General features: G+C 65.8%; 3 protein-coding genes across 8 annotated transcripts in view; all 3 read right to left on the bottom strand.

Moving 5' to 3' along the window:
• Nucleotides 1-1,456: 1,456 nt before the first annotated feature.
• On the bottom strand, nt 1,457-6,246 carry TAPBP (TAP binding protein). Of its 2 annotated transcripts, XM_049792969.1 has the most exons (8): nt 6,180-6,246; nt 5,504-5,722; nt 4,917-5,162; nt 4,193-4,534; nt 3,196-3,534; nt 1,929-2,018; nt 1,636-1,661; nt 1,457-1,541 (listed from the first exon to the last, which is right to left on the bottom strand). In XM_049792969.1, exons 1-8 carry the CDS (start codon nt 6,214-6,216, stop codon nt 1,530-1,532), a joined length of 1,311 nt encoding a protein of 436 aa, XP_049648926.1. In that variant the 5' UTR covers nt 6,217-6,246; the 3' UTR covers nt 1,457-1,529. The 2 variants fall into 2 exon arrangements, with proteins under 2 accessions (XP_049648926.1, XP_049648927.1); XM_049792970.1 differs by lacking the exon at nt 4,917-5,162.
• Nucleotides 6,247-7,684: 1,438 nt separating this feature from the next.
• Nucleotides 7,685-11,471, bottom strand: ZBTB22 (zinc finger and BTB domain containing 22). The gene is made up of 2 exons (XM_049792931.1): nt 11,421-11,471; nt 7,685-9,195 (listed from the first exon to the last, which is right to left on the bottom strand). Exon 2 carries the CDS (start codon nt 9,169-9,171, stop codon nt 7,690-7,692), a length of 1,482 nt encoding a protein of 493 aa, XP_049648888.1. The 5' UTR covers nt 9,172-9,195; nt 11,421-11,471; the 3' UTR covers nt 7,685-7,689.
• A 246-nt stretch (nt 11,472-11,717) lies between these two features.
• DAXX (death domain associated protein) overlaps nt 11,718-13,780 on the bottom strand; it is a 28,406-nt gene continuing 26,343 nt past the window's right edge. For all 5 annotated transcript variants that reach the window (XM_049792816.1, XM_049792815.1, XM_049792817.1 and 2 more), the window contains 3 exons: nt 13,216-13,760; nt 12,582-12,763; nt 11,718-11,911 (listed from right to left, as the gene is read on the bottom strand). In XM_049792816.1, the coding sequence (XP_049648773.1) occupies nt 13,312-13,760 (449 nt within the window). In that variant the 3' untranslated portion in view covers nt 11,718-11,911; nt 12,582-12,763; nt 13,216-13,311. The remainder of the gene's footprint in view (nt 11,912-12,581; nt 12,764-13,215; nt 13,761-13,780) is intronic.

The raw sequence follows: 13,780 nt of genomic DNA, 5'->3' as shown, positions 1-13,780 counted from the left end.
CCCAGTGCTCCCAGTGCCGTCCCGTGGCCCCCCAGTGCTGCCCCACAGCCCCCCCAGTGCTCCCAGTGCTGCCCCACAGCCCCCCAGTGCCATCCCGCTGCCACCCCCAGTGCTGTCAGTCCTGCTCCGTAGCACCCCAGTGCTGCCCCACCGTCCCCCCAGTGCTCCCAGTGCTGCCCCACTGTCCCCCCAGTGCTCCCAGTACGGCTCTGCAGCCCCCCTTGACCCCCCCCACTCCCATTCCCCCAACCCCATGCTCCCTGTGCTCCCAGTGCCCCCACACCCAGTGCTCCCAGTCCCTCCCAGTTCCTGTTCCCAGCAACACCACTCCCTGCTCCCAGTCATCCCAGTGCTCCCAGTCCTTGCTCCCAGTAACCTCATCCCCCGAACCCCAGTGCTCCCAGTCCCTCCCAGTTCCCCCCAGTTCCAGCTCCCAGTCCTCCCCAGTTCCCTCTCCCAGTCCCCCCCAGTTCCCTCTCCCGGCACCACTTCCTGCTCCCAGAGTTCCCAGTCCTCCCAGTTCCCCCTCCCGGTGCTTCCAGTCCCCTCAGTGCTCCCAGTCCCCCCTCAGTCCCTCCCAGTCCCCTCCCCAGTGCTCCCAGTCCCCCCAGTTCCGGTTCCCAGCCTGCTCCCAGTCACCCCCCAGTTCCCCCTCCCAGCACCACCACTTCTTGCTCCCAGTCCTCCCAGTCAACTCCCACCACTCCCCAACCCCATGCACCCAGTGCTCCCAGTTCCCCCCAGTTCCTCCCAGTCCCTCCCAGTGCTCCCAGTCCCTCCCAGTGCTCCCAGTCCCCCCCCAGTGCTCCCAGTTTCCCCTCCCAGTTCCCCCTCCCAGCGTTCCCAGTCCCCCCTCCCGGTGCTCCCAGTCTCCCCCCAGTCCCTCTCAGTTCCCCCCCAGTGCTCCCAGTCCCTCCCAGTTTCCCCCCACTCCCACCTACAGCCTCCCTCGCTGCCGCCGGGGTCCCGCAGCGCCGCAGGGAGCCGCTGGGGGGCGCTAGAGGCGCGCGCGGGGGGGGAGACCGCCGAGGGGGGCGGGGTCACGGAGGAGGAGGGGAAGGGGGCGGGGCCAGCGCTAAACCCCGGCCTGGATCGGCGCCGCCGCTGGAACGGAGCCACCGCCCCCTTCCCCCCGGTTCGGCGCCTCCCAAAACCCGGCGCTGGATTCTACCGGGAAAAGGGGGGGGGGGTAAAAGGGGGACAGGGGTGTCCCCTCTGTCATCCGGAGGTGTCGTCGGGCCCGGCTCGACGTCCCCGCCCCTGCAGGGCGGCAGGAAACCGCGGGGTGGGAGCGGCTTCCGATGGGGAAGTGTCACCCCGGGGAGGGGGGGACATGGGGACAGTGGGGGACTGGGGGGGACACGGGGGACATGAGTGATATGGGGGGACATGGGGAAGTGTGGGGACATGGGGGATATGGGGACATTGGGGGAGCTTGGGGACATGGGGGGACACAAAACCACTTGCCACCACTTTTGGGGAAAAAACCGACTTTATTTGGTTCATCGTCACCAGGCTCCAGCGCGGGGTCACTGCGTTTTCTGTGAGGGAGGGGACACGTCAGGCTTGGGGACACCTTGGGGACATGGGGGGGGTGGGGCTGGCACCCCGCGGGGATGGGGACGGGGACGTTACCTTGGGCTCCTGGTCGAGGCACGGGGCTGCGGGAGAGAGGGGGGGGGGTCAGGTGGCTGCTGCCATCGGGGACATGGGGGGGCTTGGGGACATTGGGGGGACATGGGGACAGGGAGGGGTTTGGGGACATTGGGAGACATGGAGGACTTGGGGGACATGGAGGGGTTTGGGGACATTGGGGGGACATGGAGATGAAGGACATGGGGATCCAAGGGGAGACATGGGGACAGGGTGACACGGGAGGAGATGGGGATGGGGACGAGGGGACATGGGGACGAGGGGACGCTACTCACGGGCAGGGCTGAGCCAGCGGCAGAGCCCGCAGAGGACGAAGGCCACCAGGCAGAGTCCCACCACGTCCTCCAGCCACGGTCCCGCGGCGCCTGCGGGGACAGGGGACACCTGAGCCACCGCGGTGCCCGACCATGGTCCCGGTGTCACTTGGTGTCCCCAACTTCAACCTTGGCACTCCTCAGTGTCCCCAACCCTGGTTCTGGTGTCCCCCAGACCTTCCCAACCATGGTCTTAATGTCCCTTGGTGTCCCCAACCCCGGTTCTGGTGTCCCTCGATGTCCCCAACCCCAGTCCTTGTGTCCCTTTGACCTTCCCAACCATGTCCCCAGTGTCCCTTGATGTCCCCAACCCCAGTCCCGGTGTCCCCTAGACCTTCCCAACCATGTCCCCAGTGTCCCTTGATGTCCCCAACCCCAGCCTTGGAACCTCTTGGTGTCCCCAACCCCAGTCCCAGTGTCCCCTAGACCTTCCCAACCATGTCCCCAGTGTCCCTTGATGTCCCCAACCCCAGCCTTGGAACCTCTTGGTGTCCCCAACCCCAGTCCTTGTGTCCTTTTGACCTTCCCAACCATGTCCCCAGTGTCCCTTGATGTCCCCAACCCCAGTCCCGGTGTCCCCTAGACCTTCTCAACCATGGTCCCAGTGTCCCTTGATGTCCCCAACCCCAGTCCCGGTGTCCCCTAGACCTTCCCAACCATGTCCCCAGTGTCCCTTGATGTCCCCAACCCCAGTCCCGGTGTCCCCTAGACCTTCCCAACCATGTCCCCAGTGTCCCTTGATGTCCCCAACCCCAGTCCCGGTGTCCCCTAGACCTTCCCAACCATGGTCCCAGTGTCCCTTGATGTCCCCAACCCCAGTCCCGGTGTCCCCTAGACCTTCCCAACCATGTCCCCAGTGTCCCTTGATGTCCCCAACCCCAGTCCCAGTGTCCCCTAGACCTCCCAACCATGTCCCCAGTGTCCCTTGATGTCCCCAACCCCAGCCTTGGAACCTCTTGGTGTCCCCAACCCCAGTCCCGGTGTCCCCTAGACCTTCCCAACCATGGTCTTAATGTCCCTTGGTGTCCCCAACCCCGGTTCTGGTGTCCCTCAATGTCCCCAAACCCCAGTCCTTGTGTCCTTTTGACCTTCCCAACCATGTCCCCAGTGTCCCTTGATGTCCCCAACCCCAGTCCCAGTGTCCCCTAGACCTTCCCAACCATGTCCCCAGTGTCCCTTGATGTCCCCAACCCTGGCACCCCACCCCATCCTGGATGTCCCCACTCACCGGCCACCTCCAACTGGACATGGACACGCAGTGGGTCGGTCACCGCGGCGTGGGTCACCACGCAGGTGTAGACGTCCCCGTGATGGTGGGGACGCGCGGGGACCAGACGAATTCCGCTGCTCCGGCTGAAGGTGCCGTCAGGACCTCGGCGGTGGCCCGAGGTCCACGTCTCGGTCACGGTGTCCCCGAGGGGCAACGGTGTCCCCGAGCCACCGGCCCGCCGTTGCCACCGTACCTCGACGTCGAGGGGGAAGTAACCCGAGGTGTCGCACAGCAGCTCAGCCGTCATCCCCGGGGCCACCACCAGCGGCGTGGGGTGCAGTGTCACCTTGGGGGGCTCTGGGGGACAATGGGGAGGACACCGGTCCGGATCCTGTATAGCCCGGGCCAATACAGCCCCTATAGACCGGTCCCTACATTGGGACAGCCCCTATAGACCGGCCCCTCTACAGGGACAGGGGGTGGTGGTGGAAATGGGGCTGGGATGCCCTATAGCACCCGGTCCCACCCCCACAGGGTCCATATAGAATTACAGACCGGTCTGATACAGTCTATATGGCCCAGTCCCCAGTACAACCCTCCCAGCTCAGTCTATCCCCATATACAGGCACTGGGGGATGCTGGGACATGCTCCCAACCCCATGGGCTCCGTATAGGATTATGGACTGGTCCAATATGATCCATATAGCCCGGTCTGATACATCTGATCCCCAATATACCCCCCCCCCCCCAGCTCAGTCTATCCTCATATACAGGCACTGGGAGATGCTGGGAGCTGCTCCCACCCCTGCGGGGTCCATATAGGATTACGGACCAGTGCGATACAGTCTACATGGCCCAGTCTGATGCATCTGATCCCCAGTATAACCCTCCCAGCCCGGTCCTTTCCCCTATAGGGGCACTGGGGGATGCTGAAGCCCCATCCCACCCCTATAGGAACCCTATAGGCTCCCAGTCCGGTCCCCTAAGCGCCGTATGGCCCGGCGGCGGCACTGACCGAGGACGCGGACGCGCAGGAGCTGTTGGCCTTGGCCGTGGGGCAGGAAGATGGAGCAGATGTAGGTGCCCTGGTGGGCGACGGTCAGGGGGGCCAACCGCAGCGTCACCTCCCTGACCCCCCCTTCGGTCGTCCCCAAGAGCAGTTGGACCCCCGGGGTGGCCTTGGGGACACGGGAGGTGGCCGAGTCGTAGGTGAGGAGGACACGGCCGGCGCCGCGGTCTTGGTGCCGCCATTCCAGGGCGAAGGGGCCGGGGGGGGCGGCGAAGGCGCAGTGTAATTCCAGGGGGGCCCCCGGGGATCCCCCCAGATCCGGGGTGAGGGTGAAGATGGAGAGAGCCGCTGCGGGGACATGGGGACAGTTGGGGACACGGTGGGGACGTGGGGGACAAGGGGGGGGGGGGCACGAGGGTGTAGGGGACACCGGGGTTGGGGGACATGGGGGGGGCTGACATGGGGGTGCAGGGGACACTGGGGCGGGGGGACATGGGGATGGGGGGGGACACTGGGGTGGGGGGGAAATGGGGGTGGGGAACATGGAGGGATGTGGGGGACGGGGGGGGACATGGGGACACAGGGGATATGTGGACGGGGGGGACACGCAGGGGACATGGGAACACGGAGGGGGGGGACACACAGACCACAGGGGACGTGAGAGCCACAGGGACATGGGTGCTGGGGCCACATGGGGGTCCCATCCCGTCCCGTCCCCCCCCAAACTTACCGGTGAGGGCGGTGGAGGCGGCGGTGGCAGGAGGGGACTGTCCCTGCAGCAGCGCGGTGACGCCATAGCCGGGGGTCCCGAGGGACAACACCCACCAGGGCCCCCCCAGGCCGGCGGGGCTGCGGGCATTGGGGGCCAGGGCGGGCGCCCAGAGTGGGGGGGTGGGTGACGGCACCGTGGGGCTCAGCTCGCAATGGGGGGGGGTCCAGGGGGGGCCCCATGCCTTGGCCAAGGCGCCCCAGGGGTCTGCGGGGACACGAGGGTGCTGACCCCCACGTGTGGGGCAGGAGGGTGCTGACCCCCCCCCTCCCACGTGTGGGGCAGGAGAGGGGTAACAGGGACCCTGGGGGGGTGACAATGACCTTGGGGGGGTGACAGGGACCCCGGGGGGGGGGGTGACAGTGACTGGGGGGGGGAGGGGCAACAACCCCAGAGTGTCCCAGGGGGTGACAAGGACCCTGGGGGGGACACAACAGGGACCCTTGAATGTCCCACAGTGATGGGGACCGTGGGTGACACGGGGGGGAGGTACCCTGGGGTCACATGGTTTGGGGACACCCCCCTCCCCCCCAACGCCGGGGACGTACCGGTGATATCGAAGGTCATGTCAGGGTCCTGGTCCTGGGAGGTGTCGGGGTTTGGGGGGTTCTCGGGGCCCCCCCAAAAGCGCAGCAGGGTGGGACGTTGGCTCACGGCCCCCGGCAGCATCCCGCCCCCCCCCGGCCCCAAGAGGGTGCAGGGCAGCGGCGGGGGGGGCGCTGGGGGGGTCCCCACGTCCGCTGCCCCCCATCCCAGCAGGCAGAGCCCTGTGGGAGCACCCTGGCATCACAGCGGGGAGGGGGGGGCACCGGGGGGGGTTCCCCAAGGAGGGTCCCTTGGGGGGGGGAGAGGGGGGGTTCCCAGGAGGGTGCTGGGGTTGGGGGTCCTGGAATTTGAGGAGGGGGGGCCGGGGTTAGGGGGTCCCAAGGTGAGAGGGGGGGGTCCCGGGGTGAGGGGTGCCAGGGTGGGGAGGGGGGGTCCCAGGTGGGTGCTGGGGTTGGGGGTCCCGGAATTGGGGATATGGGGGGTCCTGGGGTGACGGGGGGGGTCCCAGGGTGGGGGTGTCCCAGGGGGGTGCTGGGGTTGGGGGTCCCGGGGTGGGGGGTGGAGGGGCCTAGGGTGGGGGGGGGGGGTCTCAGGGGGGTGCTGGGGTGGGGGTCCCAGGGCGTGGGGAGGGGTCTCGGTGTGTGTGTCGGCCCTCCCCCCCCCCCCCCCCGCTCTCACCCGCTAGCAGCCGCCCCAGCGCCGCAATCACCGCCATGGCCCCGCTTTCGCTTTCGCTTTCGCGCCCCGCCCCATTACCCCCGCGCCCCGCCTCCTCGGTCCCGCCCCCCTACCCGCTCCGCCCCACGCCCACCCCCGCCCACTTTGCCCCACCCCCAGGGCCGGCGCGCCCCGCCCTCTCCCCGCCCCCTCTAGCTCTTGGCCCCGCCCCCAAGCAGGCCGAGCCGCCCGGACCAGTCAAGATTTTATCGACGTTAAAAAAAGCCACGAATCGACTCAAATTACAAAAGGGTGGGGGGCGACACGGACACCCCCCGTCCACCCCACCTGGGTGGGGGGCACCCATGGACCCAGATATCTGGGGGTGGGGGCACCCATGGACCCAGATATCTGGGGGGGGCACCCATGGACCCAGATATCTGAGTGTGGGGGGCACCCATGGACCTAGATATCGGGGGGGGGGGGCACCCATGGACCCAGATATCTGGGGGACACACACCCATGGACCCAGATATCTGGGGGGGGGGGGGGGGGGGGGGGCACCCATGAATCCAGATATCTGGGGGGGGGGCACCCATGGACCCAGACATCCTGGCTCGCCCCGGCCGGTTGTACCGTGGGGTGACATGGGGTGATGCAGCGGTGGGGGCGGGGGGGGGCTGACGGGTGACGGGGACAGTTCCCAGCTCAGCACCGGTCGTTTACACACACACACCAACACCGACACGGGGGGGGGGGGGGGGGGGGCTCCACCTGGGGGGGACAACACCCAGGTGTCTGGCGTGGGGGAGGAACAACACAGGGACCCATGGGACCCAGGCATCTGGGGGAGATGGGACCCACTGGTGTCCTGGGGTGGGGGGGGGGGGAGTGGGACACGGACACAGCAGGGCACACAGTGTCTGTAGGGGGGTCAGGTCCCAGGTCATCTTGGGGGAGATTACACACCCAGGGACCCAAGTGTCCAGGTGGGATGGGACCTGGGTGCCCAAATGTGGTGGCACCCAGTTGCCCAGATGTGATGGGACCCGGGTGCCCAGACAAAATGGGACCCAGCTGTCCAGGTGTGATGGGACCTGACTGCCCAGTTGCAATAGGACCCAGTTGTCCAGGTGGGATGGGACCTGGGTGCCCAGATGTGATGGGACCCAGTTGTCCATGTGGGATGGGACCTGGGTGCCCAGATGTGATGGGACCCAGATGTCCATGTGGGATGGGACCTGGGTGCCCAGTTGCAACGGGACCCAGTTGTCCATGTGGGATGGGACCCGGGTGCCCAGACAAAATGGGACCCGGTTGTCCATGTGGGATGGGACCCAGTTGTCCAGATGGGATGGGACCTGGGTGCCCAGTTGCAATGGGACCCAGTTGTCCAGATGGGATGGACTTGGGTGCCCACGTGTGATGGGACCCAGTCGCCCAGGCGAGATAGGACCCGGGTGCCCAGACACAACAGGACCCCCATCGTCCCAAATCCCCCCTCCTCCATCTCACCCCCCACTTCCCCACCTCACATCTTCCCCCCGGCAAACCCCATCTCCCCTCGAGGCGAACCTCCGGTGGGGGCTTCCCGCAACGTCCCCCAGTCCCCTTCTCCTCCTCCTCCTCCACCTCCACCTCCTCCTCCCAACCCCTGCTCCTTCTTGGACACCCCAGGAAGGACGGGTGGAACGGGTAAAACGCCGGCCAAACGATGCCGCCGTTCGCAGTGACCCTTGTGCCGCATGAAGCTGTCGCGCCACATGAATTTCTTGGCGCAGACGTCGCACTGGTAGGGCTTGAGGCCGGTGTGGGTCTTCATGTGTTCGGTGAGGTGGTGCTTCATCTTGAACTTCTTGTTGCAGACGGGACAGTCGAAGGGACGAAGGTTGAGGTGCATGTTGACGTGACGGTCCCTCATGCTCTTGTGGGAGAAGGCTTTGCCGCAATGACACATGAAAATCTTGTTGCCGTCGGCCGCCGCCGCCGTCAGTTGAACGGCGCCGTGTTCAACTGGAGCTTGAGGTGGGAAGACCAAGATTTGGTTGCCTTGCATGTCCATGGGGAGGAGGGAACGAGGCGGGAAAGAACCGGGACCGCCAGTGTCTTCCAAGGTTTCGTAGGGCGAAGGGAAATCCTCGGAGGACTCGCAGAAGTTCACCTGCTCCTCCAGTTTGGGGGCGGTGGGACGGGGGGCAGCCGTGACGGCGCGGGGGGTTCCCTCGGTTCCTCGGGCGGGTCCTTCCACCGGATCCTCGTCCTCCTCGCAGGTGAGGACCAGATCCTCCTGCAACCATTCTTGCTTGACGTAGACCCATTGCTTTTGAGGGACAATGCTGGGTTGGACGTAGAGGGGACGTCGGCCGCCTTCCCCGTCCTCGCTGCCCTCCTCCGCCTCCAGCAGGTCCCCGGTTCCTCCCTTGCCCACCTCCTCGGAGACCCCCCGAGGTGGGTATTTGGCAGGGGGCTCGGTCCCCTCGGCCGCGTCGCGGGGGCTGAAGTAGTTGCTGCTGCTCGGCGACTGGTTGTCGCTGGTACGACTGGAGTGGGCACGTAAAGAAGAGGAGGAAGAGGAAGAGGAGGAAGAAGAGGAAGAAGGTCCCGGCGGCGCCGGGGCGGCCCGACCTTCTTTGAGGAGCTCGGTGCACTTGTCGACGATATGCCACATTTGGAGGACGCTCCCCACTGTCAAGAAGTTAACGATCTCCTCGGGGGCCATGGAGAGACGACCGGTGTAGGCCGAACCCAAGACGGTTTCGAAGGCGCCGGGATCCATCACGCTGGGCAAGACGATGGAGGTCATGTTCTTCAACAAGACCTGGTCGTGAAAGTACGGCGAGGATGCGGCCAAAACGGCGCGGTGGGCCCGAAAAACCCGGCCCTGCACGTGGATGGAGATGTCGCAAAGCTTCCCTTCCACCCGTTGTTGGTTGAGGTTGGCCAACAAGGCGCTGGTGATCTCCGGGAAGTCGACGTGGACCAGGCCGCCGCCGCCGCCGCACGAGGCCTCCATGGCGCTGCCCCGGCGGCGACGCTCCTGGAGGGGGGGTGGTTAGAGGAAGGGGGGGGGCCTGTCTGCCCCGACACCTTCACCGAATCCCCGCAAATCTACCCCGAATCGTCACCAAAAAAACCTTAATTCGGCTCTGGCATCTTCACCAAGAGCCCTAAGATCTGCCCCAAATTGTCACCAAATCCCCTCAACTCTGCCCCAACTTGGTCACCAAAAAATGTTATTTCTTCCCCGACGTCTTCACCAAATCCCCTAAAATCGGCCCCCCAAGACCTTAATTTGGCCCTCGCATCTTCACCAAAACCTTTCAAATCTGCCCCAACTTGGTCACCAAAAACCTTAATTCTGCCCGAGGTCTTCACCAAATCCCCTAAAATCTGCCCCAAATCATTCCCCAAAAACCTTAATTCTGCCCTGGCATCTTCACCAAATCCCCTCAAGTCTGCCCCAATTTGGTCACCAAAACCCCTTAACTCTTCCCTGACACCTTCACCAAAATCTCTCACATCTGCCCCAAATCGTCACCAAAACCGTTCAACTCCACCCCGATTTGGTCACCAAAAAAACTTAATTCTTCCCCGGGTCTTTACCAAAACCCCTCAAATTGTCCCCGAAACCTCTTTCAGCTCCCCCAAATCCTCCCCAACCCCCTGACCTCAGCTGAGGTTGTGGCTCAGCTCTGACCCCCCCAGCCCCTATAGCCCCCACGGCTGCCCCCCTCCCCAGCCCCTATATACCCCCACCCCTATACAGCCCATATGTCCCCTATAGCCCCTATAAAGTCCCTATACAGCCCATACATCCCCTATAACCCCTAGTCCCTACATGCACCCACCCCTATACAGCCCATACATCCCTTATAGCCCCCAGCCCCTATACAGCCCATACGTCCCCTATAGCTCCCAGCCCTTATACGAGCCCTACAGGCTCCCCAGCCCTATATACCCCAGAGCCCCCCATAGCCCCAGCCCCTATATGATCCTACAGCCCAGGCCCCTACATGCCCCAAGCAGCCCGTATAGCCCCAGCCCCTATACACTCCCCACACCTCTATAGCTCCAGTCCCTGTGCCCCTCCAATAGCCTCAGGCCTTATATGCCACCCGCACCCCCTATAGCCCCACATACCCCACACAGCCTCAACCCCTATGGCCCCAAACACCCCCTATAGCCTCATCTTCTACATCCACCACAACCCCCATGGCCCCAGGCCCTATAGCCCCATTCCCTATACACCTCCCCCTGCCCCTACACCTGCTATGGCTCTACTCCCTGTATAACCCACCCACCCCTATACATCCAGTCCCTCTATAAGTGCCCTACACTCTCCTAGCCCCACAGCCCCTATAGCCCCAACCCCTATACATCCAGTCCCCATATGCTCTGCACACCCCCTATAGCCCTGGGCACCATACCCTACCCCCCCCAGCCCCAGCCCCCACACCCCTGACCCTATACACCCCCCACCCCCTATAGCCCCAACCCCTATACAACCCCAGCCTCCCCAGCCCCTACACACTCCCCTATAACCCCAGCTCCTACCCCCCCCCCCCATATCCTCTCCAGCCCCATTCCCTATAGCCCTGGCCCCTGTACATTCCCCCATAGCTCCTATATCCCTTCTCCCTATAGCCTCTATACCCCCGTCCCCTATACCCTTGGTCCCTATAGCCCCAACCCCTACACCCCCCCCTACAGCCCCGCTCCCTGTACCCCCACCCCCTATACCCCAATGCCTGTACCCCAGCCCCTATAGGCTCCCATGAACACCCCCTGCAGCAACAGCCCCAGTACCCCCAGAAACCCCCGACACACCCCCTAGACCCCCACTCCTATACCTCCTGCCCCTATAGACTCCCCTATATCCCCCACCCTTACACCCCCACCCCATACTTCCACCCCCTACACCCCCCACCCCCATACTCCCACCCCCTATAGCCCCCACACCTCCCCCCAGAGCCCCTAGACACCCACCCCTATACCTCCTACCCCTATAGACCCCCCTGTACCCCCCCACCCTTATACCCCCGGCCCCCCCCACCCCCTTATAGCCCCCATACCCCCACCCCTATACCTCCTGCCCCTATCGACTCCCCTATAGACCCCCACCCCTACACCCCCCGCCCCCCTAGACTCCCCTAACCCCCCCCACCCCATAGGCCCAGACCCTATAGCCCCTATACCCCCCCCCCCCGCCCCGGTACCCCCGTCCCGGGCGGCCCCGCCCCCGCCCCGCCCCCCCCCGCTCACCCGCGCTCTGGGGCTCAGGGCGCCGCCGCCGCCATCTTGGCGCTCCCCCGCCTCCCCCCCTCCCCGCCCCTAAACGCGGCCCCGCCCCGCCCCGCCCACCTGGACGAGGACACGCCCCCTCTCCTCCCCCCCGCGGTGCCTTTAAACCCGCCTGGCCACGCCCCCTTCCCCCTCCGCCTCCCGGGAAAAGTGTGGAGGCGGGGCGGGCGCTGCTGCGCAGGCGCTGTGGGCGGCTGCGCCCCGCCCCTCTAAGGCCCCGCCCACGCGGGGGCTCTTAAAGGGACCGCGCCGCCGGCGCAGTAACAAAACGGAGCTTTATTTGGGTGGAGGCGGGGCCAGTCCGAGGGGTGGGCGGGGACAGTCCGAAGAGGGGGCGGGGTCAGTCCGGGGAAAAAAGAGGGGGCGGGGTCCATCCGAAAAAGGGGGCGGGGCTAATCCGAGTCCGAGAGCACGATGATCTCCTCGGGGTCGCACTGTGTTGCCACGCTGGTCTGGGGGGGGTGTGTCAACGGGGGAGGGGGGGCTAGGGACCCCCAGGACCCCCCCAGGCAATGCAGGGACAACCCCCCCAGGGCATTTTAGGGACCCCCAGGGTGGGACAGGGACCCCCAGGAAATCCCAGAGCAGGACATGGACCCCCAAAACAGCATGGGGACCCCCTCAGGACAGGATAGAGCCCCCCAAGACCCCCCAGAACAGCACAGAGAGCCCCCCAAGACAGTACAGGGACCCCCCCCAGACAGCACAGGGAGCCCCCAAGACCCCTCAGGACAGAACAGGGACCCCTCCCAGGACCCTCCAGGAGAGCAGAGGGAGCCCCCAGGACCCCCCCAGAAGAGCACAGGGACCCCCCCAGGACAGGACAGAGTCCCCCAAGACAGCACAGGGACCCCCCAGGACAGGACAGAGACCCCCAAGACTCTCCAGGAGAGCAGAGGAACCCCCCCCCCGGACCCTCCAGGAGAGCAGAGGGAGCCCCCAGGACCCCCCCAGAAGAGCACAGGGCCCCCCCCAGGACAAGACAGAGACCCCCAAGACCCCCAGGACAGCACAGGGACCCCCCCAGGACAGGACAGAGACCCCCAAGACCCCCCAGGACAGGACAGAGACCCCCAAGACTCCCCAGGAGAGCAGAGGGACCCCCCCAGGACCCCCCCTCACCTTGCAGGCCTTGCGGGGAAGGTGGTGGGGGCTGCCCTGGGAGCTGCTCACCAGGTCCCTGCCGGGGGAGTCGGCCCGAGTGGAGTCGGGCAGGGGGCTGTGTCGGGGGGGGGGGGGGCAGCCCCCCGGGCCCCCCCTCCTCCTCCTCCTCTGAGCCCACACTGTGCACCTCAATGCAGGGGCTGGGGGACACACACACATGGACGACAACACCGTTATCCCCCTGGACTCCCTTCTATGCCCCCCTGACCCTGTTACACCCCCCCCAGACCCCAGACCCACCCCTGGACCCCATTCTAACGCTCCCAGACACTGTTACCCCCCCCAGACCCCATCTATACTCCCCCCTCAGACCTTGTTCCCCCCCCCTCGGATCTTGTTACCCCCTTTTAACCCCATTCTACCCCCCTGCACCCCATTACCCTCCCGACCCAATTCTGCCCCCTCACTATACCCCATTACCCCCCCCCCCCAAACCTGGCCCTGAGTCCCTAGAACCCCCCCTAGGACCCCCCAGACCTCCCCTAGGACCCCTCAGACCCCTCCCAGACCCCCCCAGGACCCCCCCACCCCTCCTAGACCCCCCCCATGGACCTCCTACCCCCCCCCCCCCCCAACTCCAGGACCCCCATACCTGACACCGGCGGGCAGGTCCAGCCGGCTCCGCTTACGGGGGGGGGGCTCAGTGCTGCCATTAAAGCTGGTGGAGCTGATAGTGGTGCCCCCCCCCTCACCCCCATTCCCCCCCCCCGCCATTCTCTAAGGGTTGGGGGCTTTCAGATGGGGGTCGTTTCCCTTTGGCGGGGGGACAAGTCCAGAGCGGGCACCGTTCCCCACCCGACTCCGGCTCCTCGGCCACAGTCCGGGAGGATACGGCATCCGGGGAGGGGGGGGCCAGCGGGGGGGGCTCAGAGGGTTGCGGCGAGGGGGGAGCAGCTTTTGGGGTGGCCTCGGAACCCCCGGGGGGGTGCGGAGAGAATGGGGAGGTCTCGCCGGGTTCTAACGGTAACGTCTCGATCTCCAAGACGAAAAGTTCGGGCACGGGGCTCCAACCGGGCATTTCCTTCGTCGCTTCTTCTTCCTCACCGGCCGGCGGTCGCGATGTCACCGGTGCCGCCGCCGCGTCCTTGGCTGGTGACGAGTGCTGCCGTGGGCTCTGCTGCCCTGAACCGGCATCGCCTGGAGGGTATGGGGAAAGA

Source organism: Accipiter gentilis, chromosome 36 (genome assembly GCF_929443795.1).
Source record: "Accipiter gentilis chromosome 36, bAccGen1.1, whole genome shotgun sequence".
NCBI classification, from domain to species: domain Eukaryota; kingdom Metazoa; phylum Chordata; class Aves; order Accipitriformes; family Accipitridae; genus Astur; species Astur gentilis.
Note: the sequence above shows the minus strand (reverse complement) of the source record. Positions and strands in the feature narration are given on the sequence as shown.